The sequence below is a fragment of the Podarcis melisellensis genome, assembly GCF_964234715.1.
Source record: "Podarcis melisellensis genome assembly, chromosome: 3".
Lineage (NCBI taxonomy): Eukaryota > Metazoa > Chordata > Lepidosauria > Squamata > Lacertidae > Podarcis > Podarcis melisellensis.
The window spans coordinates 2,530,672-2,557,192 of NC_138530.1; the positions used below are offsets into that span (position 1 = coordinate 2,530,672).

At 47.4% G+C, this 26,521-nt stretch overlaps 1 protein-coding gene across 6 annotated transcripts in view; it reads left to right on the plus strand.

The window, feature by feature from the left end:
• The window catches only part of EFR3B (EFR3 homolog B), a 114,036-nt gene that overhangs the window by 41,424 nt on the left and 46,091 nt on the right, over window positions 1-26,521 (plus strand). For 5 of the 6 annotated variants that reach the window (XM_081903889.1, XM_081903891.1, XM_081903887.1 and 2 more), the window contains exon 2: window positions 21,306-21,382. In XM_081903889.1, the coding sequence (XP_081760015.1) occupies window positions 21,306-21,382 (77 nt within the window). Of the gene's footprint in view, window positions 1-13,090; window positions 13,116-21,305; window positions 21,383-26,521 lie in introns of those variants that run through there. The other variant, XM_081903888.1, reaches the window with a different exon arrangement.

Sequence of the window (26,521 nt, forward strand, 5' to 3'; positions counted from 1 at the left end):
TCATGACCCCCTGGACCAGACCACGCCAGGCACTCCTGTCTTCCACTGCCTCCCGCAGTTTGGTCAAACTCATGCTGGTACCTTCGTGAACACTGTCCAACCATCTCATCCTGGAATCAGTTCTTATTCACCATAGGCGAGCGAGCAACCTTCTTAGACTCCTGTATTGATTGCTGCTATAATAGTCTCCGTACAAATTCTCCCGTGTCTCGGTTTCGACTGCTTCATTCCACTTGCTAACCTTCCCTGCCCTTTCACCTTCTCATTAGGAATAATACAAGTTCTCTCATCTGAAAATCCTTTGTGTGTTGTTGGTTCAAGTTGCCCAACCTTATTTTTGCTGCTTGTTGTTGTTGTTTAGTCATTTAGTCATGCCCGCCTCTTTGTGACCGCCTGGACCAGAGCACGCCAGGCACTCCTGTCTTCCACTGCCTCCCGCAGTTTGGTCAAACTCATGCTGGTAGCTTCGAGAACACTGTCCCACCATCTTGTCCTCCGTCGTCCTCTTCTCCTTCTGCCCTCCATCTTTCCCAACATCAGGGTCTTTTCCAGGGAGTCTTCTCTTCTCATGAGGTGGCCAAAGTCTTGGAGCTTCAGCTTCAGGCTCTGTCCTTCCAGTGAGCACTCAGGGCTGATTTCCTTCAGAATGGAGAGGTTTGATCTTCTTGCAGTCCATGGGACTCTCAAGAGTCTCCTCCAGCACCATAATTCAAAAGCATCAATTCTTCAGTGATCAGCCTTCTTTATGGTCCAGCTCTCACTTCCATACATCACTACTGGGAAAACCAGAGCTTTAACTATACGGACCTTTGTTGGCTTGTCGACCCCTTGTTTATCCTCTCCGAGGACACCAGCCTAGCGATTTGCTTTCGCCTCGTGTGCTGATATCATGGTTTGCTGCTGGCTTTGTCACAAATGCCAGTTTCTGCAGGGCCTTGCCTCTCCCACAGCCGCCTCTCTGCGGCATTCCTGTTGCCAATGCCCGTCTCCTTGCTGCGATATTGAAGGCGGCCGCAGGGAGGAGAGACAGCCTTTTTATTTTTTGCTGAGCACTTCTGGGGCGAGCGATAGAGAGGAACCCAGGACTAAAACTTTCTGTTCTGTAATCCTGGCGCTCCGATTCTCCAAGCAGAATGCATTCGCGCAGATTAGTCACATTTCATCGAATCATAGCATTTGAACAAAGATGCTCTAATTGGCGTGCCTGGTGCACATTCAAGCTTCCCTTTTAAACACCCACACTTGCTCACTTCATCCTTGGCTCGGGGGAAACTGCTTTGACTCAGGTTTGGCTCTTTGCAGCACTCTGAAAATCCATCCTCGGTCTACATAAATGCAAAGAACTGTAGAATTGAAAGAGTCATCTGGTCCAACACCTCTTTTCTTTGCCCAGCTGCTGCCAGTTGACTTTGTCTCTTTTACAGCTTCCTTGTTCCAGCCTTGCAAGTGAGTCATTTCTGTTTATAGCTGTCAACTTACAGATTTGATAATAAGGGACCAGCAGCCTCAAAAATAAGGGACCAGCAACCAAAATAAGGGATTTTAGTCAACCAGCTCCCGAGCCAAAGGCAGAAAGCCCATCCAGCAGGCAAACGAAGCCTCATATGGTGGTTCCCACAGCGCAGCAACCCGGCAAAGGGGATGCAGCAAGGGAAACCACCATCACCTCTCCGCTGAGAAGCACTGAGCAAAGGCGAGTTCCCAGGCAACGCGGCCGATTTGATCGGCACAAGGCATGCAGGGTCCACCCCCCAGTCGTTCTTAGACTCCTTATTGGGTGAGCAACGCAACCAAGCAACACAGTTGGAGCCTCCCTCCTCCCTGGCTGGCAGAGGAGCTGCTTCCTTTGAAACCCGGGAAATTTAAGGGACATCATCTATAAGGGACAGGAGCAGGACACGGCGCTGGGATAAGGGATTTTCCCGTAAAATAAGGGACGGTTGACAGCTATGTTTCTGTGGCCTCTGGCTCGTGCAGACTTTTAATATCCAACTGCCCACAAGTCCTTCTGTTCCTCCTCGAGGCCTAAAAATAAATTACCTTTTACACAATTGGCTCAAGTGTTTACCTGGAATCAGTTCTTATTCACCATAGGCGAGCGAGCAACCTTCTTAGACTCCTGTATTGATTGCTGCTATAATAGTCTCCGTACAAATTCTCCCGTGTCTCGGTTTCGACTGCTTCATTCCACTTGCTAACCTTCCCTGCCCTTTCCCCTTCTCATTAGGAATAATAAAAGTTCTCTCATCTGAAAATCCTTTGTGTTTTTTTGGTTCACGTTGCTCAACCTTATTTGTGCTGCTTGTTGTTGTTGTTTAGTCGTGTCCGCCTCTTTGTGACCCCCTGGACCAGAGCACACCAGACACTCCTGTCTTCCACTGCCTCCCCCAGTTTGGTCAAACTCATGCTGGTAGCTTCGAGAACACTGTCCCACCATCTCGTCCTCTGTCAGCCCCTTCTCCTTGTGCCCTCCATCTTTCCCAGCATCAGGGTCTTTTCCAGGGAGTCTTCTCTTCTCATGAGGTGGCCAAAGTCTTGGAGCCTCAGCTTCAGGATCTGTCCTTCCAGTGAGCACTCAGGGCTGATTTCCTTCAGAATTGAGAGGTTTGATCTTCTTGCAGTCCATGGGACTCTCAAGAGTCTCCTCTAGCATCAGAATTCAAAAGCATCAATTCTTCAGCGATCAGCCTTCTTGATGGTCCAGCTCTCACTTCCATACATCACTACTGGGAAAACCAGAGCTTTAACTATACGGACCTTTGTTGGCAAGGTGATGTCTCTACTTTTTGACTACCTAATAGCTAGAGCTGCTTGACAGGGGGACAGACTTTCCCAAAAACCTGGCTGGCTTCCCCTTGCTGGAGGATGCACAGTTTGTGCAAGAGAGATCAAATCAAATATCCTTTATTAAGCATAGCAAAGCACACATTATCAAACAGACACCTTATACAAATCGTGCAAAATACGAACTCAGCATAACAAGGTTTGTCCCAGTCAGATCTTTAACTCCAGTGGAAATCAATTTGCATAAATAATACAACACAACACTGCCACATCACTGATCAGCTAAGAACCACTAAATCTCTTTATAATGGCCCGGTCTTTGGACAGCAATTAAAAATTCAGCCACTATTAAAGTAATTTGATCATTCCTGTCCGAAAGCAGGAACCGTTGGTAGCATAGAAATCAGCCTGTTGAGTTGTAAGGCCTGTAATAATTGTCCATTTTTTATTTTTATTTTTGGTGAAACTACAGCTGGAAGGAAGTCCGGACTGAACTTTCTCAATTCCCTAGGGCTAATATGTCCAATCCTTGTTCAGACATGAATTTGTCTAATTCTCTTTTAGGCCAGGTTGGTGGCCATTTACTCCCTCTTGTGGCAGGGAGTTCCATAGTTGAATGACGCACTGCACAAAGAGGAACTTTACCTGTCTTGAACCTGCCAACTTTTGGATAACCTGGATGAGACGGCAGGTCAGCTTTCTCCCGCCTTGCCGGCAAACAAACAAGACAACGCAAAAACACCGAAGCAGAACTTTTGGAGCTGAGGAAATTGATCTAATAGGGGATAATTACAGTAATTCATCTTTAACTGCTGCCAGTCAGGATTGCAACCTTTATTTAGCCGCTTTGATGCCTGCATGAGCCATTAAGGTATTATAATCAACACCTTAAATGTATTTTCATGTTCTAAATGAGTCTTGGCAGCTCTGCTAGGTGACATATTCAGCTGATATTCAGAACAGATCAGGAGAAGGAGCCAATTTTTTTATTTTTTATTTTTAAAGCCTCTTTAGGGACTGTTTGTTGCCTGGCTGGTACAATTTCAGACTGCAGAGTCAGGGGCAAAGAGGACGGGTCCCGCTTTTGGGTTTCCTCTCCCCAAGAAGAGGCTTGGCTAGGCGTGGATCTTGTTAAAGCAGAAATCAGAAGGCGCAAGGATAGGATGAGGGAGACTGGCTGGGTCGTGATGTGTGTGGAAAGCATCTAGGTGGTCCCATTGGGTCTGCTGCCCCGGCCAATCCTGCCACCCGAGGCAATTGCCTCACCTTGCCTCACGGCCCCAAACCATATCAATTTAAAGCACCATGGCTCCCACCACCATCAAAGAATCTCTGGAAACGTAGTTTATTAAGAGTGTTGCCCATTGTTAAGAGATTCCCTATTCCCCCCCCCCCCACACACACAGAGCTACAATTCCCAGAGTTCTCCAGAAATGGGGATTTTAAGGACATGGCTGGTGCTGGGATGTTTTCATTGTAATTATTAGGGGGGGGTGTGTGTATGAATGTTTAATTGTTTTTAATGTCCCCCCCTCCCCCAGTTTTTAGCTGTCTCTATTTTATCTGCAAGCTGCCTTGAGTCCCTGCCAGGGAAAAGACTGGATATAATTTTATTATTATTATTATTATTATTATTATTATTATTATTATTATTATTATTATTCCCCACCCATCTGGGTGGCTTCCAACAAAAGATTAAAAATACATTAAAATAGGTAAAGGTAAAGGGACCCTTGACCACTAGGTCCAGTCTGACTCTTGGGTTGCAGTGCTCATCTCGCTTTATTGGCCAAGGGAGCCGGCATACAGCTTCCAGGTCATGTGGCCAGCAGGACTAAACCGCTTCTGGTGAACCAGAGCAGCGCACGGAAACACCATTTACCTTCCCACCGGAGCGGTACCAATTTATCTACTTGCACGATGCCTTATGAGAAACGGCTAAGGGAGCCGGGCATGTTTAGCCTGGAGAAGAGGAGGTTAAGCGGTGATATGATAGCCATGTTCAAATATATAAAAGGATGTCACATAGAGGAGAGAGAAAGGTTGTTTTCTGCTGCTCCAGAGAAGCGGACACGGAGCAATGGATCCAAACTACAAGAAAGAAGATTCCACCTAAACATTAGGAAGAACTTCCTGACAGTAAGAGCTGTTCGACAGTGGAATTTGCTGCCAAGGAGTGTGGTGGAGTCTCCTTCTTTGGAGGTCTTTAAGCAGAGGCTTGACAACCATATGTCAGGAGTGCTCTGATGGTGTTTCCTGCTTGGCAGGGGGTTGGACTCGATGGCCCTTGCGGTCTCTTCCAACTCTATGATTCTATGTGCTTTCGAACTGCTAGGTTGGCAGGAGCAGGGACCGAGCAACGGGAGCTCATCCTATCGCAGGCATTCGAACTGCCGACCTTCTGATCGGCAGTTCCTAGGCTCTGTGGTCATTAAAAACTTCCCTAAACAGGGCTGCCTTCAGATGTCTTCTAAAAGTCAGATAGTTGTTTATTTCCTTGACTTCTGATGGGAGGGCGTTCCACAAGTTGGGTGCCACCACCGAGAAGGCCCTCTGCCTGGTTCCCTGTCACCTCACTTCTTGCAGGGAGGGAACTGCTAGAAGGCCCTTGGAGCCGGACCTCTGTGTCCGGGCTGAACGATGGGGGTGCAGACACTTTGCATAATAAGTGATTGTCAAACCTCTTTGAAACGTGTGTCAGTATCCTTAAATCCCTTTCCACAAAGCAGGGTGCTCAACACACAATCCTGGTGGACCTTTATCTTGGTATTGGATGTCGGCTTCACGTTCTTCCATACCCTTTCGGAGAGGAGAGCCATTGCCGTAGGGCCTTGCCAATATGCTGGTCTTAAACTGGGGAGCTCAGAAATGGACACAGCATTCCGGATGTGATCTGTCCAAGGCAGACTAGAGGGGTACCATGACTTTATCTGGACACCAGACTTCTGTGGATGCAGCCTAGAATAGCGTTAGCTTTTTTTGCTGCTGCATCACATTGTTCACTGATGTTCAGCTTGTGGTCCACTAAGACCCCAATATTCTTTTCACACGCACTGCCAGATGTCCTCCATCTTATATTTGTTGTGGGAATGTTCAGGGATGCGGGAGAGGATATATTGTCTGATTATATCCTTTTCCCACTTGTGTTAACAAGTTCCACAATTTAGCAGAGTAACATTCCCCTTTTTAAACTCACAGCGGATGCGTTTGCTCAGGCTCGCTAAAACCTCTATAATAACTGTTCTGGTATTTTCTCCTTATTCCCTCATAAAAGATAAGACACAACACAGTCTTCTATAAAAGTATTAAAAAAGTTTACTCACATATCATTCTGTTCACAATAGGATCCCAGAAGGCAGACTTAGCTTAGAAAAGTAACATACACTTGGAAACTATCTCATAAGGAGACAGTCCCTAGGCAGATGTTGCTTCTTCGATGCATGTAGTCAAAGAGAGGGAGATGGCTGCCCTGCCCTGTGCTTTTGTTACCTGCACAGGTGAGGCCACGCCCACCTCTAGTCCCATGCAGAGAAAGTCTGTCCCAGCCCAGAAGGAAACAGGAAGTTTACCTGCTGGCTGGACAAACATTCCTCCCCATGTGTAAACATGTTCACTCTAGGAATGTTGTACTTGACTGCTCTTGTGTTTCACATCCCACATTTGTGCCTCCGACTTTTTCCCCCTACATAAGTGTAGTCCTGCCAGGGGCCAATGAGAATTACAGTCCAACACATTTGGAGGGCGCCAGGTTGGCAAAGGCTGGCTTCCTCGCCACGCGCTCATCATGCTGTTGAAAGATGCTCCATGTGGTTGGAGCTGCTTTCCATGGGTCTTTGTTTCTGAGGGAGGCTGTTCCGCCCGGCAACCTCCCCCCCCCCCCTGCCCTGCACAGTGCAAGGAGAAGGGAATGTTTGTTAAGTCTGCTTTTTCCTGCCTGCCTTCAATGCAGACCTCAGGTAGAAAGCAGCATCATTCTTCTGCGCTCCCTGCCCTGATCTTGAACATTGCCTGGGTGATTAACCTTAGAGCCCTCCTTGTAACCCCCACCTCGCACCCACAACTCAGCCCCCACTGCCCAAGACACAAAGAGACCCATTTTTCCATCCTGCCTCCTCAGCATCCCTGTGGCTCAGCAGAGGCTCTCTTGCCAGCCTGGCAGAAGCTGTGTTTTATTTCCATCTTCTAGGGAGAGCAGTCCCTGGAGATGACAAAGATATTCTCTCTCTCTCTCTCTCTCTCTTTCCTGGCACAATTCCCAGCAGGTGCAAAAAGCCCTGCTATACACCAAGCCAGGTTTTCTCACACCTGCAATTGCATTTCTTAGCTAGGAGCAGAGCATAGCAGAGAACCGGAAACCCACCCCAATCCCCTGGTCTGTCTCCTCGCATGGGCAAAGAGCATGGCTGATCCTTTTCACGTGGCTGTCTCCATGGCCGACCCTTGCGGCCTCAGGCTGGCATGGTGCTGGAAAGTGGTCCACCTCTCCAGAGGTACATTCCTCCTTCTGTTTTCTGGGTGGATGCTCAAAGTGCGATGCTCTGACGTTTGCAGCGAATGGGGCCGACTTGTTTCTTTCTTTCTTTCTCCCGCTGTTTCAGTTCCCCTGCGGGGGAAAGAGAGAATAATTGTGTGCATTCTTCCCACCTTGGATCAAATCTAAGCTTCCAGGTGCCATAAGAAAGCGGCAGAGATAGCGCAGGATAGTGTGCACCCCAGAAATGATCTCTTTCAGCTTCTGCCTTCTGGAAGAAGGTACAGGGTTATAAAGACTAGGACTAGCCACCTGAGAAACCCTAACCCCAACCCCAACCCTAACCCTAATAATAATAATAATAATAATAATAATAATAATTTATTATTTATACCCCGCCCATCTGGCTGAGTTTCCCCAGCCATTCTGAGTGGCTTCCAATCGAGTGTTAAAAACAATCGAGTGTTAAAAACAATACAGCATTAAATATTAAAAACTTCCCTAAACAGGGCTGCCTTCAGATGTCTTCTGAATGTCAGGTAATTATTTATCTCTTTGACATCTGGTGGGAGGGCGTTCCACAGGATGGGCGCCACTACCGAGAAGGCCCTCTGTCTGGTTCCCTGTATCCTCACTTCTCGTAATGAGGGAATCGCCAGAAGGCCCTCGGCACTGGACCTCAGTGTCCTGGCAGAACGATAGGCGTGGAGCCACTCCTTCAGGTATACAGGACCGAGGCCGTTTAGGGCTTTCAAGGTCAGCACCAACACTTTTTAAATGCAGTGTAAGGAGTCTTTATGGGAGTGTATATTATTTTAAAAATGGAGTATCAGAGTTTTTAGGGGGCTAACCAGGCTGGGATAGCTGGGATAGCAGGCTTGTTGGTTTTGAATGTCTTATGTAGATTTGATTTTTTTTTCAATTCCGTTGTTCTGTATGGGACAATGACAATAAAGATTATCATATCGTATTGTATCGTATCGTAACTCCAAGCCTGCCTTCTCCAGGTGGAGGGGTTACACAGAGCAGGCCCTGCCGGCGAGACCCCAAAATCCTGCTTGCAGGGTTACTCTTTAAAACCAGGGATGGGGACCTGGGATGCTCCAGCTATTGCTGGACTCTTTTCTGTCCCAGTCAACAAGGTCAGAGACCCTTCCATGTGCTGTTCAGGAGGAAAAAACTATGGCGAGCTTCAAACATGTCCTAAAGACCCATCTATTCCCAGGCTTGTAAGATTCACGGTTGAGCTGGATGAGATGTTCTTCAATGGGTCTTGAGTTGGAAACACAAAGCCGTATGCATGGATCAATCACGGGAAGGCAAATCAGAGCCTGGTGAGAATAACACAAGTGGGCAAAGGGAGATCTGTTTCCAACACAAGACCCATTGAAGAACATCTCATCCAGCTCAGTCTTTGAAAAACAGCTTTGAAAAACTTTTTCATATTCTCTGGTGTGCTACCCTTGCCGTTGTGGCGGCACGGGGTTGCCGTCCTGTGACTGGTCTTATGCTACTTGTTGAACGGTTCATTTATCCAGTCTGTATAACATTTACTGCACATGTAACTTAAGATAGAGTTGTACATTTATCCACTCCATGTTTACAGTATCTCCAGGCTTTGTCTCGCACATGGCACCTTAGTAAGTTTGTTGTTTGAATGGTTACAAGTCTATCTCTATTCTAGTTATTACTCTAGTGAATTTGATTTTATACTTATAAGCGTTTGTGGTGGTGGTGTTTTGTTGTATTATTATTACTGTCACCACATTTGATGCTTTGTGTGTATACTTTGTAAGATTCACCACCTTGTCCTGTTTTATCAATATATAACTGAGTGCTTTATCGATGGCTTCTCTGTTTTACTCATCTGTTTCTTTGTATTGTCGGCTTTTAATGTTGTACATGCATCTTGCGTTTTTAAATCGTCTAGCTCCATTTTACGTAAACCGCTATGGGATTTTGCAGGTTAAGTGGTATATAAATGTTATTGATGATGATGATGAAAGTTAGGACAAGGGCTTTGGCACCCAGGAAGCTGGATGGGCTGATAGTAAGGCTTGGTAATATATGGTTTTCAAAATCACAATAGATCACCAGCTAAACATCGTGATATACTGATATAGAATTGTAGAGTTAGAAGGGACCCGAGGGTCATCTAGTCCAACCCCCTGCAATGCAGGAATATATATCACACATAAGGATGGAGCTATGAAGAGGCTATGAGAGTTTTGACTTTCTTGGCCTCCATGATCACTGCAGATGGTGACAGCAGCCATGAAATTAAGACGCCTGCTTCTTGGGAGAAAAGCAATGACAAACCTAGACAGCATCTTAAAAAGCAGAGACATCACCTTGCCAACAAAGGTCCGTATAGTTAAAGCTCTGGCTTTCCCAGCAGTGATGTATGGAAGTGAGAGCTGGACCATAAAGAAGGCTGATCGCCGAAGAATTGATGCTTTTTAATTCTGGTGCTGGAGGAGACTCTTGAGAGTCCCATGGACTGCAAGAAGATCAAACCGATCCATTCTGAAGGAAATCAGCCCTGAGTGCTCACTGGAAGGACAGATCCTGAAGCTGAGGCTCCAAGACTTTGGCCACCTCATGAGAAGAGGACTCCCTGGAAAAGACCCTGATGCTGGGAAAGATGGAGGGCGCAAGGAGAAGGGGACGACAGAGGACGGGATGGTGGGACAGTGTTCTCAAAGCTACCAGCATGAGTCTGACCAAACTGTGGGAGGCAGTGGAAGACAGGAGTGCCTGGCATGCTCTGGTCCAGGGGGTCACGGAGAGTCAGACACGACTAAGCGATTAAACAACAACAACATGGAGAGGCATTGGCAGGCTTCACAGCTTTTCCCACCTTGTGATTTTTGCATAGCACACAGTCATTATGATTCTCAATATATTGCCAGGTCAAAAATTATGAAACTGATAGCACGATATGGACTTCAAACTGGTTTTGGACAATCCATCAATATATCGCAGAACCCTAGTCTGTAGGGTGGGGGTCACTGCCCCCTTTCTGATTCAGTCCAGGAGAGTAACACCCACCTCTTGGCTTGCTTCTGCAAAGCTTCCAGAAGCGCGAAGCCTCTCTAAGCTTCCATTAAGCAAATCATCTAGGAGAAGTTAACTGACGGTAGAGACTCCATCTGTTCCTCACAGAAACCTGTTTGCAGTGTGTGTTCTAAGCCAAACCTGGCTGTGTTTACATCTCTGCCAAAGGGAGAACAAGAAAGAGATTCAGGTTCTGTAGCTAAGTGAGTGCCGTGTTCAGCAGTTCTGCGAGTCTTAAAGGGGAAATTCGCACTCAGGGCCTTTTCCGGTGGCTTTTAAGAATCGACAGATGGTGGGGGCTGCCTCGCTCTGCGGGAGGCCGCTTTCTTTGTCAAAGCAGGGGAGGTAGAAAGATCTGCTTCTGTCTGCAGGGATTTGGGTCTAGATGGGGAAAGCGGGGGGGAGGGGAGTTTGTCATTGGAAGAGAAAAAAACAAAACCAGCCTCTTAATGAGCCCCAATGGGACTGGCGAGGGAGCAATGTATCTTGCCAGGCTGATGGCTTTGTGTGGGGAGAATGGAGGACACCTCCCTCGATAGGTACGAATCCCAACCTGCCTGGGCAGGAAGGACATGAGAAGAGTCTACTGGATCAGGCCAATGCCCCCTCTAGACTAGCTTCCTGGCCAACAAGGTGCCTGTGGGAAACCAGCAATCAGGATTCGAACACACTCCCTTCTGTGATTTCCAGCAACTAATATTCAGAATCGATTGTAATGGGCAGAACAGAGCCATCATACAGGGATAGGCAAGACATCACATCTGGGGGCTAGTTACCCCTCTGTTGAGGGTGTGGGTGGTGTTGTGGTCTAAACTACTGAGCCTCTTGGGCTTTCCGATCAGAAGTTTGGCAGCTCGAATCCCCGCAACGGGGTGAACTCCTGTTGCTCTGTCCCAGCTCCTGCTAACCTAGCAGTTCGAAAGCACACCAGTGCAAGTAGATAAATAGGTACCACTGCGGTGGGAAGGTAAATGGAGTTTCTGTGCGTTCTGGTTTCCGTCACGGTGTCCCGTTGCACCAGAAGCAGTTTAGTCCTGCTGGCCACATGACCCGGGAAGCTGTCTGTGAACAAACACCAGCTCCCTCAGCCTGAAAGTGAGATGAGCACCTCAACCCCATAGTCACCTTTGACTGGGCTTAACAGTCCAGGGGTCCTTCACCTTTTACCTTAAGCTTTGGGTAGCCAAGCACAGACAGACTCACAAATTCATGTGTGTGACAAATTCCAGAGGGGCCATCCTATGAGGATGGAGTAGATTGCAATGGATTATTATTTTTTAAATTTCCAACAAGTTTTTATTATTAAAATAATTCAGCATCAATACACACATGTTACGAATATACAAACATACAAACATTTCATACAGTCCTTAAAAATGTTCATAAATATCCACACTCAATCCCACAGATACTTCCTTTTCCCATCACCATCCTTCACCCCTCACCCCACCCTTGTGTTTGATTGTTTGGGTCACTTCAGCACCAGATAGAAAAATAAAGAAGAGACCCTTATCTGCCCCACCATGTCCTGTCCTGACCTTTCACCTCCCCCCCCTTACAAATACATGCATTTGGAGAGAATCCCTAACTTGGTATCTGAAGAAGTGTGCATGCAAATGAAAACGTATAGCCAGAACAAACTTAAAAGGTAAAGGGAGCTCACCCCATCGCGGGGATTCGAACCACGACCTTCCGATTGGCAAGCCCTAGGCTCAGTGGTTTAGACCCCAGCGCCACCTGCGTCCTAGAACAAACTTAGTTGGTCTCTAAGGTGCTACGGGACCATATTTATTTATTTATTTATTTATTTATTTATTTATTTATTATTTCGACTGCGTCAGACCAACACGGCTACCTACCTAAATCCTGGCAGAGAAAGAGAGAGAGAAGACCTGAAATACAAAACAAAACTAGCATTATCCTGTATTATGCTAGGATTGCATACAGTAGTACCTCGGGTTAAAACTTAATTCGTTCTGGAGCTCTGTTCTCAATCTGAAACTGTTCTTAACCTGAAGCACCACTTTAGCGTATGGGGCCTCCCGCTGCTGCCGCGCTGCCAGAGCACGATTTCTGTTCTCATACTGAAGCAAAGTTCTTAACCCGAGGTACTATTTCTGGGTTAGCGGAGTCTGTAACCTGAAGCGTATGTAACCTGAAACATATGTAACCTGAGATACCACTGTATTATGCTAGGATTGCCATACAGTGGTACCTCGGGTTAAGAACTTAATTCGTTCTGAAGGTCCTTTCTCAACCTGAAACTGTTCTTAACCTGAAGCACCACTTTAGCTAATGGGGGCCTCCTGCTGCCACTGCTGCTGAAGCACAATTTCTGTTCTCATCCTGAAGCAAAGTTCTTAACCCGAGGCACTATTTCTGGGTTAGCGGAGTCTGTAACCTGAAGCGTCTGTAACCCGAGGTACCACTGTATTTCATAAACTGAAAATCTGGACACAAAAGTTTTTTTTTGGGGGGGAGCGGTTTGGCTAAAGTTGTTGAGCTTTGAGATAGGACTGCCGAAGTGTGCATGAGCATGGATAAAAGCTGTCCCCTGCCGGCTGCTGTCGAAAGCAGAGACCTAGCCGGGAGGCGAGAGGTCTTTGCAAGGGAGCATCAGCCGCCGGCTGTGGTCTTGCCGGCCATTGGCACAGCGTATCACAGCCGGGGCTGGGCCGGGCTTGCTGACGGCTCCTCTTCCGTCTCCATCTCGAGTTGGCTCAAGTCTTTGTCGCGGAGACAAAGGGCTGGACTTTGGCTGCCGCCAGATACATGATCCCGGCGGAGCAGATGGAGGCCGCAAGTAAACCGGGGCTGGGAGGTTGGCAATGCTGTGCTGAATTTCTTTCCTTTTGCATAGACTCCCTGCGCCTTTTCCTCCAGGGTTTTGCTTTTTAAAAACTGTCTCCTTGCAGCGCTCAGTGTTGTTTCGCCTCCTTGGTGTCTCTCGCTGGGAGAGCGCACGCCTGCCAGGGGTTGGGGACACTTTTCCTCTCTCGGGCAAGGGATGCAAAAAGGTGCGTGGCGGGCACGATCCGCCGGGGGTACCTCTTGCCCCGCTCCTGTTCATCTGTAACAGACTGGATATGGGTGAATTTCGTCCAGACGGGACCGAGGGGGCTCTGTGTCGTTTGGAAAGCAGAACGGGGATTCGCCTGAAGAAACAGTTTTGTAGTTTGGATGCATAGCTGTCAACTTTTCCCCTTTTTAAAGGGAATTTCCCTTATTCCGAATAGGATTCCTCGCAAGAAAAGGGAAAAGTTGACTGTGATGTGATCCTGGACTCAGCTCTGAGCCTGGTTGCCCAGGTCTCTGCAGTTGCCAGGAGTGCATTTTATAGAATCATAGAATTGTAGAATTGGAAGGGACCCTGCGGGATCATCAAGTCCAACACCCTGCCATGCAGAAATATGCAGCTGTCCCACACGGGGAATCGAACCTGCAACCTTGGCGTTATCAGCATTGTGCTCTTACCAACTGAGCTATCTATTTCCACAATTAAAGCTAGTGTATTATTCCGAAAGGCCTTGGGGAAACTAACTTTTTTTAAAAGGGCTCTTGAATAGTGCAATGCTGTTGTTTATTTTCAATATTTGTTTTTATTATCCTGCATTTTAGAGGGTTGAAATAGAAGACCAACTCTACAAATCTGTGATTTTAATCAAATTGTTTTTATATTGTTTTACCTCTATTACAGTTTCATTACTTTCTGTTTTATATGCTTTTAGCTCTTTGCATTTTGTTGGGCCTTGCTTTAATTTGTGTAAGCCACAATGAGTCCCGGTCCAGGAAGAAGGCAGGATGGAAAATAATAGTTTGAGCAGGGCTTGTGCAAGAAAAGCTCCCAGTGGATGGTGCTTTGCAAACCTAGCAGGTTTCGAGATAGGCACTTAATTTACAAGTGGGTTGTTGCAACAGTGCAAGTGGGGTTCTCTGTGTATGGTTTACAACTTTAATCCAGTTTAAATGAGAAGAGAAAGTATCGACTGGTATTTTGATGTAACCCCCCCCCCCAACTTGTCTGCATGAGGAATAAAGACCTTACAATAAGCAGCTGACTAAAAGGGATGTGGGTGGCGCTGTGGGTTAAACCAGAGCCTAGGGCTTGCCAATCAGAGAGTCGGTGGTTCAAATCCCCATGAAGGGGTGAGCTCCCTTTGCTCGGTCCCTGCTCCTGCCAACCTAGCAGTTCGAACGCACGTCAAAGTGCAAGTAGATAAATAGGTACCGCTCCAGCAGGAAGGTAAACGGCGTTTCCGTGCGCTGCTCTGGTTCGCCAGAAGCGGCTTAGTCCTGCTGGCCACATGACCCGGAAGCTGTACGCCGGCTCCCTCAGCCAGTAAAGCGAGATGAGTGCCGCAACCCCAGAGTTGGCCACGACTGGACCTAATGGTCAGGGGTCCCTTTACCTTTACTAATCCCCATGTTACACTCATACATCACGGTTACATTATGAAAGGGGAGGTCTGGTGGCAATAATCTGAGAATCCTGGACCCTGCCCCACCAAAAACCCATCAAGTGTAACAAAAGAGATACGGTATTTACATTGCCCTATTTCCCAGCCAAGTTCATCACACCCTTTTGTCTTCATCTGGGTTTGGTATTTCTGGAATGAATACCTGTCTGGCACTCAAGTATCAGGATGCCAGGAATTATCCCTCAGGCAGAGGGGCTGCTGAGTAGCTGAGCTCACATGTCTATAAGCATTTCTGAAGTTTTCCCAGTGAGCCAGTACAGAGATACATTATCAGCAAATTCTTACATTTGGTATCGTGCAGCAAAGGCCCTTTGAATAGATAGGAATAAACTGTGATGAAGTGGGGACAAATCACAAAAGTCACAAAAGTGTGCTGGTTTTGGTAGTGGGCTGCATGTGCATGACATCTGCTGGAGGGGCAACCCCCGTCCAACCTATACATAAATTCCTGCAACGGGGAGAGGGGTCTTGTGTTCAAATTCTGCTCGCGGTTTTCCCACCGGCATCCAGTCAGCCACTGTTGGAAGGGGATGCTGATTAGATGGGCCATTGTCCTGACCCGCCAGGCTCTCCTTATGTTCTGTGATCGCTAAGAATGGAACCTCCAGCTTCAGTGGCAGTGCAGCTTGAAAAAATCCTTTGCTCCTGTTACGGTAAAATCTGGGTGCGAGGCTGCTCTGCCACCCAGCTCGTCGGACTAAGTCCGCAGGTCCCTGTGGAGGAAAATGAGCTCAGCCAGAGACAGGAGCAAGCTGCAGAAGATCCAAGTTTATTGCGCAACAGGTTCAAGGCGAGATTGAACAGCGAGAAAGGGGTGACATGAACTTTTGAAACTTCCCTCCATGCCCCAGAATACAGTGCAAAACACATCCCAGTTCCATCATGGATACATTAAGAAGAGGTTGGGTTACACAGGATTAACATATGGAGGAGGGAGGGGGGAATATGCAGAGCTGGAGATATGCGCAGATAAGCACATCCTGAGTACCGGTGATGAGAAGACAATGGTCCATGTACTGGCATTGCCTGGAGGAAAGGCTTGGCAGAGTGATTTGACAGGATTAGGGTCTTGACACCTTGCTTGAGAGATTATGGAGAACAGGGGAGGTGTCATGGAGTCCTAGAGAAATTGAGCAAATTGGCACGTTGATTTTCTATGAATTTTATAGATTTTAGTCCCTTTTGACATTGACAATTGGAAATAAATGGATATATTGTAGCGAAGAAGAAGGTGAAGAAGACATGCCCCCCCTTCCGTATCAGCTCCTCATCGGTGAGTTTCCTGGAAGCCCCTGTTCGGAGATCAGGATGGTGGGCTAGGCAGAACTTTAGTCTGATCTGGCAAAGCGATGGATGGAGCGAAGCTTTTCTTTTTCACCCATCTGTATTTTTTTATTCATTTAAAGAAAGGGGGGATGTTTAGCCCAGAGAGGGGCCGTGTTGTGAAGATTAATCAGTTAATGTTTGCAAAGTGTGCTGAACACAGAGAGGATGAGATGAAAGCCAGGTCTTATTATGCAAATATCCTCCTTGGCAAGGCGCCAGTTTCTTCATTCTCCTTTCTTCCCCCACCTTGGGGGAATCCTTCCCTGCCCCTCGGAGGAAGGAGTAAAGCAATCTCTCAGCCTCCATCACACACACACCCCCCACAGCCTGGCATGTTACCCCACAAGGCAGGGGCCATGGCTCCCTTTTGCCCCCACAGGGGTATCAGCTCGGTGGGTTGCCTATGCTTTGAATGGGGAAGAAGAGGAGAGACATTAAAAGCTGTTGCATCATTCATTTCTGGCGCAAATTTCAGGAAGAGGTCGCAGAGATTTAGGGAGTGAATTGGGGGGGGGAATTTAAAATGAATTTGCCTCTGGTGAGGGGTGGGTGGTGAGTCTTGGCTGCATGTTGTTGTAAACAAAAATTGCCCTTTTCCCTTACGGGGTATCCAAGAGCCCATATAGAGTCCTTATGTAGGTTCCCTATTGGTAGGAGAAAATAACAGAGGCCAACCAGAGAATATTGAGAAGCAAAGCAGCTAGTAAGCCTGATCTTTATTGATCTGTTGCAACAAGGTGCTCCCCTCACATGCAGGAAAGGAGGAGGAACTCAGAACAATGGCGGGCAAGGCCTTATATGGACTTTTGAAATTGCCACCCTGTAGCTCAAGACCACCACCCCAGATACATCATACCTACATCACAGAAAGGGCGGTCTACAGCAGAAATCTGAGTGCTTTGTTTATCTCCTGTCTTGTTTATCTCCTATCTGGCAAGTTACCTGTTAATGCTTACTTGATTGGATTGCCTGGGGAGCCTGGCCAGTCTTTTGTAATGATAAATACTTAGTTCCTGGGCCAGGTCACAGGCTCACACCCTAGTCATATCTTAAATGTGCCCTTGGGATTTGTGAGGAAAGAGACAATTTGTGAGGAAAGAGACAACACTTTGACCTTGCAGAGAAAACATTTATTCAGTTTAGGAATCAAAATGGTTCCACGTCGGTCTTCCTGTGCTGATCTATGTACGTGCTGGGTTGGTACACTTATGAACATTACCATATATCTAAGACCTCAAAATTCCTATCACAAACCACAGAGTTGCAAGGGACCCCTTGCAATGCAGGAATCTCAGGTAAATCATCCATGACAGATGGCCACCCAAACTCTGCTTTAAAATCTCCAGTGGAGGAGAGTCCATATTGGCACGATATCATCCTTCGGCCAGGTAACTCCTCTTCCGTGGTGATCTGGCCCCCTAGAAACTCAGGGACACCCCAGAACAGCATCTGAGGAGAAGCCTGAACCCCCAGGAGAGACTGGCAGGGAACCCTCCCTACAGAAGGGGAACTCTTCATTCTAACAGATTTGGGTTTTGTATTGCTTTAATTCCATTAGAGCTTGATTGCTTTTTAACGACCATCTTCTGTACGTGTTTAGCTCTTTGTGTTCTGTCTGGGTTGTTTTAATCTGCATAAGCTGCCTTGAGTAGTAGTAATAATAATAATCTTTTTGCAGACGGATCTGGGAGTGATTCTGGCTGAATCAGTGGGATTTGTTCTGAGCAAGTAGATCTGAATTGGAGAGTTGGAAGGGACCCCAAGGGTTGTCTAGTCTGACCCCCTGCATGGGGCTCAGACCCACGTCCCTGAGATTAAGAATCTCATGGTCTACCAACTGAGCTATCCCAGCTCAGTGCATCCGGACCTGAAATTCTGGAGCCCTGCAAGAGAGTGTATCATGTTTTCACATTAGAAATGGGATCAACTTAACATTAGTCTGGCATCTGCGATAATGAGGCGGCTTTAAGAGATCATGAGAGGTGAGATTCATTGTGGATAGGAATGGAGAATTCATTAGGAGGTTCGGTGCAAGTCACTTTGTGTTGAAGGAGAAGAATCAATTGCTCACTTTGAGGAAGAAGCCAGAGGCGAGGGGGAGAGGTTTAGAGTAATTGTGCCGATCAATCATGGGAGGGGGAAAATATTGAACCAGGGAACAGCAATTGCAGAGACTGCAATTCAATGCAGAGGACTCAAACCTTCTTGTTGTTGTTGTTTAGTCGTTTAGTCGTGTCCGACTCTTCGTGACCCCCTGGACCAGAGCACACCAGGCACTCCTGTCTTCCACTGCCTCCCGCAGTTTGGTCAAACTCATGCTGGTAGCTTCAAGAACTCTGTCCCACCATCTCGTCCTCTGTCGTCCCCTTCTCCTTGTGCCCTCCATCTTTCCCAACATCAGGGTCTTTTCCAGGGAGTCTTCTCTTCTCCTGAGGTGGCCAAAGTCTTGGAGCCTCAGCTTCAAGATCTGTCTTTCCAGTGAGCACTCAGGGCTGATTTCCTTCAGAATGGAGAGGTTTGTTCTTCTTGCAGTCCACGGGACTCTCAAGAGTCTCCTCCAGCACCAGAATTCAAAAGCATCCATTCTTCGGCGATCAGCCTTCTTTATGGTCCAGCTCTCACTACCATACGTCACGACTGGGAAAACCATACAGACCTCTGTTGGCAAGATGATGTCTCTGCTTTTTAAGATGCTGTCTAGATTTGTCATTGCTTTTCTCCCAAGAAGCAGGCATCTTTTAATTTTGTGACTGTTGTCACCATCTGCAGTGAACATGGAGCCCAAGAAAGTACTGTAAGATCTCTCAATGCCTCCATTTCTTCCTTCTTAAAACCACCCATTTCAATGGACTTAAGCCCACTCTGTGCTATATTAGGCCGTGACCTGAAGGGCAGAGGGAATTAGATCACAGCTTGGAGACCATCTGTGGTCCTCCAGGCTTTGCTGGGACTACAACTCCCATCAGGCCCTGGTGTTAGCTGTGCCAACAGGGGCTGTTGGAATAGCAGCCTGACAAATGTCTGGAAGGGCACAGGCTAGCCACCCCTGAATTAGAGGGGTGCTTTGGGGATTTAAATATGCTGTAAGCTGCCCAGAGTGGCTGGGGAGTCCCAGCCAGATGGGCAGGGTTTAAATAATAAAATTATTATTGAATTATTATTGCCTCAGCTTAACCTGGCCCTCCTTATTTCCTGGGATGTTGCACTGGAGGAACAGGAGGGAAAGGCTAAATTTTGCAGGTGTGGGAAACCTCGGGGTTGGGACCACGTGTGGCCCTCTAGGCTTCTCTGCCTGGCCCCTGGAACTCTCTCCAGGCCATGCCCTGATCTTCATCCTCCTTGAATGTCTTTGCCCGACTGGAATTTGCCCTTGAACTCGGACAACGCCTTTTGCTCGCCTGCATGGAAGATGTGTGTGTTTGTGTGTGTGTGAGTGAGAGAGAGAGAGAGCAGAAGCTACCTTGCTTTTAAACGGCGAATTTTGTGTGTGATGCTCCGCCCACTTTTGCCCCTGGCCCCACCCAGCACTGATGCGTGGCCCCCGCAAGGTCACCCGGAAAAGAATGCTGCCCTCGTTGATGGAAAAAATTCCTCACCCCCGGACTGAAGTTTGCGTGCTTCGAGGAGTGGCTGTTGGACAGTGGCATAGCGCTGGTAGGGGGTTGCAGGGGCGATTGCCCCAGGCGCAAAACTCTTAAGAGTGCAACCCATGGTACTCCACTGGGCTACAGAGGTTCTGAAGGTGTGTCAAGACTGGGAGGGAGTTGGCTCCCTTTCCTGGCCCAGCAACAAGCAGGACGCACGGCTTGAGCATCTCCCAGGGAGCCACAGGTGATGCCCCTTCTTTTGTGCCTTGACCCGGGCACTGCCAACCCATGCTACACCACTGGCGATGGAGCTGCTTATTCGAGAGAACAGAGACCAGCTCAGGCTCTCGTTTCCCCCCCCCCCACCTGCAAGGTTCGGCCATGATTTGGGGAACTCTGCATCTCCCTGGCTGAGCAAGCCAGACTGAATGGGATGGAGCGTGTGGCACAGAGTGCGACCAAGATAGGGTGGGGTGGCACAGTTTGGCAAGGAAAACTTTAGCTTGGGTAGCTCAGGGCTTGCCTGCACCAGGGCTTGAAACACACCGCAGCAAAGAAAAAGAAAAAGCCTCTCTCTGCCGCTGTCAAACGACTCCCTCCAGCCTCTTTTCCTAGGGCTACATCTGGTCCAGTTCTGAGCGATGAAGGCACCATCCCTTTCCTTGCCTACTCGCTCACGAAATTGTTTTTCGCTCGTGTGAGTCATGGCCTCCAACCGATAAAGAGCATTTGTGCTGCCTTGTCTGGAGCGAAACTCGCATTTCTCTGTCCCTGAAATCTTTTCCTCCTCTGCTCCCCACCTCAGCCTAGCCTGGGACTTAAGAACGGGTCAGGCGAGTGGCCCATTTATCCTAGCATCCTGTTCCCCCAACAGCCGGCCAGGTGGCTCTTAGGGGAAACCGGCAAGCAGGAGTCGAAATAAAGTCCTTCTTGAAACATGTAGTTAAACTGTGGAACTCCCTCCCACCGTAATCAAGAGATGGACATTATTTATTTATTTTATTATTATTTATTCTATTTCTATACCACACTATACTAGAAGGTCTCAGGCTATCAACCTAAGGTAAAGGGTAAAGGACCATTAGGTCCAGTCGTGGCCGACTCTGGGGTTGCGGCGCTCATCTCGCTTTACTGGGCGAGGGAGCCGGCGTACAGCTTCTGGGTCATGTGGCCAGCAGGACTAAGCCGCTTCTGGCGAACCAGAGCAGCGCACGGAAACACCGTTTACCTTCCCGCCGGAGCGGTACCTATTCATCTACTTGCACTTTGACATGCTTTCGAACTGCTAGGTTGGCAGGAGCAGGGACTGAGCAACGGGAGCTCACCCTGTCGCGGGGATTCAAACCACTGACCTTCTGATTGGCAAGCCCAAGAGGCTCAACCTAGATGGCATTAAAAGAGAGGTGGAGAAATTCATGGAGGTGGAGAGGGCTATGGATGTCTATGATCTTATTCCACAGTTTGAAGCTGCAACGCTTCTGGAAACTGCAGAGGGCTCTTGTATTCGAATCCTGCTTGCTGGTTCCCCACTGGCATCTGGTTGGCCGCTGTGAGAACAGGAGGCTCTTTCTAACGTCCTCATGGTCTCCTCTTCTCTTCCAGGTGTCTGCGGCTGTTGTGGAGCTTTGCGCCCCCGTTACAAGAGGCTGGTTGACAACATTTTCCCTGAGGATCCAGAGGTAAACATGCCTTCTCTGCTCAGCCCAACTCAGAGTTGTTGTTGTTGTGTGTGTGTGTGTGTGTGTGTGTGTATTGACATCCTTCCCTCCTCGCCCTCCCAGGAATGCAGATTCTGAACAGAGCATCCAAATTATTTAAGTCAAGATCAATACTGCAAAGGACAGCCTGACCGGTGCAAATTTCCTGGGCTGGACCGCAAGTGATGCAAATCTTATGGGAATGTTCAGGGATGCAGGAGAGGATATATTGTTTGATTACATCCTTTCCAACTTGTGTTAACAAGTTCACAATTTTAGCAGAGTAACATTCCCCTTTTTAAACTCGCAGCGGATGCGTTTGCTCAGGCTCGCTAAAGCCTCTATAATAACTGTTCTGGTATTTCCCCCTTATTCCCTCATAAAAGATAAGACACGACACAGTCTATAAAAGTGTAAAAATAATTTACTCACTCACATTCTGTTCACAATCGGATCCCAGAAGGCAGACTTAGCTTAGAAAAGTAACATACACCTGGAAACTATCTCATAAGGAGACAGTCCCTTTGTCCTCTCTTGGCTGGAGGCCAAGAGAGCATCTTTGGCTAAGCAGATGTTGCTTCTTCGACGAAAGTAGTCACAGAGAGAGAGATGGCTGTCCTGCCCTGTGCTTTTGTCGTTACCTGCACAGGTGAGGCCACACCCACCTCTAGTCACATGCAGAGGAAGTCTGTCCCAGCCCAGAAGGAAACAGGAAGTTTACCTGCTGGCTGGACAAACATTCCTCCCCATGTGTAAGCATGTTCACTCTAGGAATGTTGTACTTGACTGCTCTTGTGTTTCACATCCCACAAATCTCATCGCTTCTCCTTGAGGGGCGGATTCTAGTTGCAGTCGTTGCCTGTGTGGAGTAGATGAGGGTACAATCCAGCACAGAATAGAGCCCTGGGGTAGCATTGAAGAGGACTTTATCCTTTTGTCCCCTACTGCGGTCACAGAATCATAGAATTGTAAAGTTGGAAGGGACTCCAAAGGACATCAAGTCCAACCCCCTGCAATGTGGGTCCCAAGCTGGGACCCGCAAGAAACAATTGGCACCTAAGGGCAAACTAACCGATTGATGTTGCCTTGAGTTTGGCCCATGGAAGTAAACCTCATAGGGTTCATCGGGGACTGGCCTCTGATGATGCATGAATAAGGGTGGTTCCCTAAAGCAGAAATCGTCGTGTTCCCCCAACCAAAGCCAGTCAAAGGGTCTGGAATCGAATCCTTACAAGGAACACTTGAGGGAGCTGGTATGCAAACCTGATGAGGAATGGTTGAAGGAGGTGGATATGTTTTCGCCTGGAAAAGAGAAGACTGAGAAGACAGAGGAGAGGCATCTTCCAATATCTCAAGGGATGTCGCATGGAAGAAGGAGCAAGCTTGCTTTCTGATGCTCTGGAGGGTAGGACTCGAACCCATGGCTTCAAGCTACAGTGGTATCTTGGTTCTCAAACTTAATCTGTTCCAGAAGTCTGTTCCAAAGCCAAACTGTTCTAAAACCAAGGCACGCTTTCCCATTGAAAATAATGCAAAATGGATTAATCCATTCCAGACTTTTAAAAACAACCCCTAAAACAGCAATTTAACATGAATTTTACTATCTAACAAGACCGTTGATCCATAAAATGAAAGCAATAATCAATGGTCTGTACTATAAAATAAATAAGACAGTATTGTAGATGATAATAATTAAAAAAAAAAGATAGTTATTGTTTGGATGGGGGGCTTTTATCCATTTCTGCAGCCACACAATCAATCAATCAATCATAAAATGAAAAACAAGCCATAGTAACAAAAATGAAAAAGGCACAGAAACAAAAATGCAAAACATAGCAAAAACAAGAGCACCAAATATCACCTCAGAACACTGTAGTCAGAAACGGAAGGCTTTAATTACGATGGCGGGGAGGGGGGGACTTAAATTAGCTGCACAAGGGTAAAAAATGGGAGGGAAAAAGCCTTAATTACGATGGAGTGGCGGCTTAAATTAGCTGCGCAACAGCAAAAACGGAAGCTCAGGAGCACTTTGGCTTCTGAGCCAAAGTTCGAAAACCGGAACACCTACTTCTGGGTTTGCAGCGTTTAATAATAATAATAATAATAATAATAATAATAACAACAACAACTTTTTATTTATACCCCGCCCATCTGGCTGGATTTCCCCAGCACTCGAGTTCCAAGTTGTTTGAGAACTTACTAAGCTGTCCGAAAACCGAGGTACCACCGTAAAGGAGATTCCAACAATGTTATGGAGAACTTTCTGGTGGTAAGAGTTGTTTGCCAGTGGAATGGACTCTCTCAGAAGGTTATGGACTTGGAGCAGAGGTTGGGTGGCCACCCGCCAGGGATCCTTGCCTGTGAGTCCTGCATTGTAGGGGGTTGGGCTAGATGACCCCGCGGTGTCCCTTCTAATCTACAATTCTATCATCCTACGAAATCTGTGGTGTCAAGAGGCTGCATGCAGCCACACATGGTCTTGCAGTCCTGGCTGGTTCTTCCTGGTGTAGAAGCTTAAAACGGGATAAGTAGGAGTTCAGCCTACACTCGAGTAGGACCCTGGCAGAGACACATGCCTGGCTGGCATGCCTATAGCAGCTTTTTAGAGTTCCAGACTGGGGACACTGCTAATGATAGAATCATAGAATTGTACAGTTGGAAGGGACCCCCAAAGGTCATCCAGCCTAACCCCCTGCAATGCAGGAATCCCAGCCAAAGCAACCCTGTCAGACGGCCACCCAGCCTCTGCCTAAAAACCTCCAAGGAAGGAGAGTCCACCGCCTCCCAAGGGAGACCATTCCACTGTTGAAGTCTTACTGTCAGGAAGTTTTCTGAATGTTTAGTCGGAATCTCCTTTCTTGCTACTTGAAGCCATGGGTTCGAGTCCTACCCTCCGGAGCAGGAGAAAATAAGCTTGTTTGCTCTTCCATGTGACAGCCCTTGAGATACTTGAAGATGGCTATCCTATCTCCTGTGTCTCCTCTTTCCCAGGCTAAACATAAGCCTGCTCCTTCTGTCAGGAGTTCGTCTTACACTCAAGTAGGACCCTGGCAGAGACATATACCTGACTGGCATGTTCCCTCCCTCCTGGTCAATTTTTCGGGAGCTTCAAAAGCTTTCTTCTGCCCGAACATCACAGCGACCGACGCCAACAGACATCGGCACACTTAGAGATCCGCAGAGTGTTCACAGTTTGCATGCCAGACCTCAGCAACTCAGCATTTTGGCTAATCTACTTTGTCTACATATAAACCCACACGGAGCACTGCAACATGGCTCCCCCTCTCTCTAGCATCAGACAGCAAAGATAACAAAGACAAAGGACAATAGTCCCACTTCACGGAACACAGTAACACAAACATCCTGTCTCCATCACTTCCCACTCTGTGAAGCCAAAACATATACCGTCATATAGAATAGAATCCTAGAATCATAGAGTTGGAAGAGACCACAAGGGCCATCGAGTCCAACCCCCTGCTAAGCAGAAAACACCATCAGAGCACTCCTGACATATGGTTGTCAAGCCTCTGCTTAAAGACCTCCAAAGAAGGAGACTCCACCACACTCCTTGGCAGCAAATTCCACTGTCGAACAGCTCTTACTGTCAGGAAGTTCTTCCTAATGTTTAGGTGGAATCTTCTTTCTTGTAGTTTGGATCCATTGCCCCGTGTCCGCTTCTCTGGAGCAGCAGAAAACAACCTTTCTCCCTCCTCTATGTGACATCCTTTTATATATTTGAACATGGCTACCATATCACCCCTTAACCTCCTCTTCTCCAGGCTAAACATGCCCAGCTCCCTTAGCCGTTCCTCATATGAAAGACAACAATCCCATGACTGCAATCACAGAGCAGGAATTCTAACCGGCAGCTCCTTGCCAAATAGGGAGGGCTGTTTTCACACCTCCTTCCATATGTCTTCTCTTCCCTTCCCCCCATCTCCCTGAAACTTTCTTCCTGACTTCCTTCCGAACTGAAAGGCAAAGCACAGAAGGTAGAGATCCGAAAGTGCTGCCAAATTAAGGGTTATGTTTTCCGGGAATGGGGGATGCATCCTGTTTTTTTAAGAGTGAAGGATACGTGATTGCAAAAGGTAGGAGGATAGAGGAATCTGTCAATTCCAATTTCCTCATTTTTGTTATTTTTCTAATCTTCAGTTCAGCTCATCGTGTCCAAACTTTGTGGGGTAGGAGTTTTGGGGGGAAGGGGGAAAAGTCAACAATTTCCTCTAAAGTAATGCATTTATGTACATTATTTTCACAAAGGTGTGCATTTTTATACAAACTCTCTCTCTCCCCCCCCCCCATTTAATGCATTTTGGTTCCCATTGGTTCTCCCTCCAGACTTCTGTCACTTTGGGGGCCAGTATAGATTTAATCAAACAATGAACCACTGACTGCATATTAAGAATGCACTATAATTACAGTTCAATGTACCATATTATTCGCTCCACAAGACGCACCTGACCATAGGACGCACCTAGTTTTTAGAGGAGGAAGACAAGAAGAAAAATATTCTGAACGAAACAGTGGATGTATGATTTTTGTGGTTCATGCTGTAGCCACAAACATGTGATCTGATGGTGAATTTGGGGTGACCCAATGCAAAAAATCCTCCCCCCTCCCAGGCAGCCTCCGCTAGCATCCCTTATCTCTTTTCTGTTTCCTTTCAACACCCCCTTCCCTCTTGTTCGCCTTAGTGTCTTTTCCTTAGCTGGAGCAGTTTTTTGCTCCTCCCTTTCTTCTAATTTCTCTCCTCATTGCTTTAGCCTTCCTGTTTCCCCCCTTTGCAAGTTTGCTGTCTTTACCTCCCCATCCCAGGCAGCCTCCTTTATCTCTAGCGTCCCTTATCTATCTTTCCTCATCGGCAAACAATCAGCGGCTTTGTTTCAATGCCCCCTTCCCTCTTTCAAAGAAACAACAACACGATCTGCTTTTTGCCCCTGGGTAGGCTTCTCTAAACTATAGTGTTTTAGTAGCAGAAGAGTACCATAGAGGCATCTGCCTGATCTCAATAGGCAGGGAGTTCCGAAGGTTAAGTGCTGCTGCACTAAGAGATCAAGTTCTTACAAATGTGGGATTATGAGGCACCGGTAATGGTGCCAGTTTCGCCGATCAAAGTTT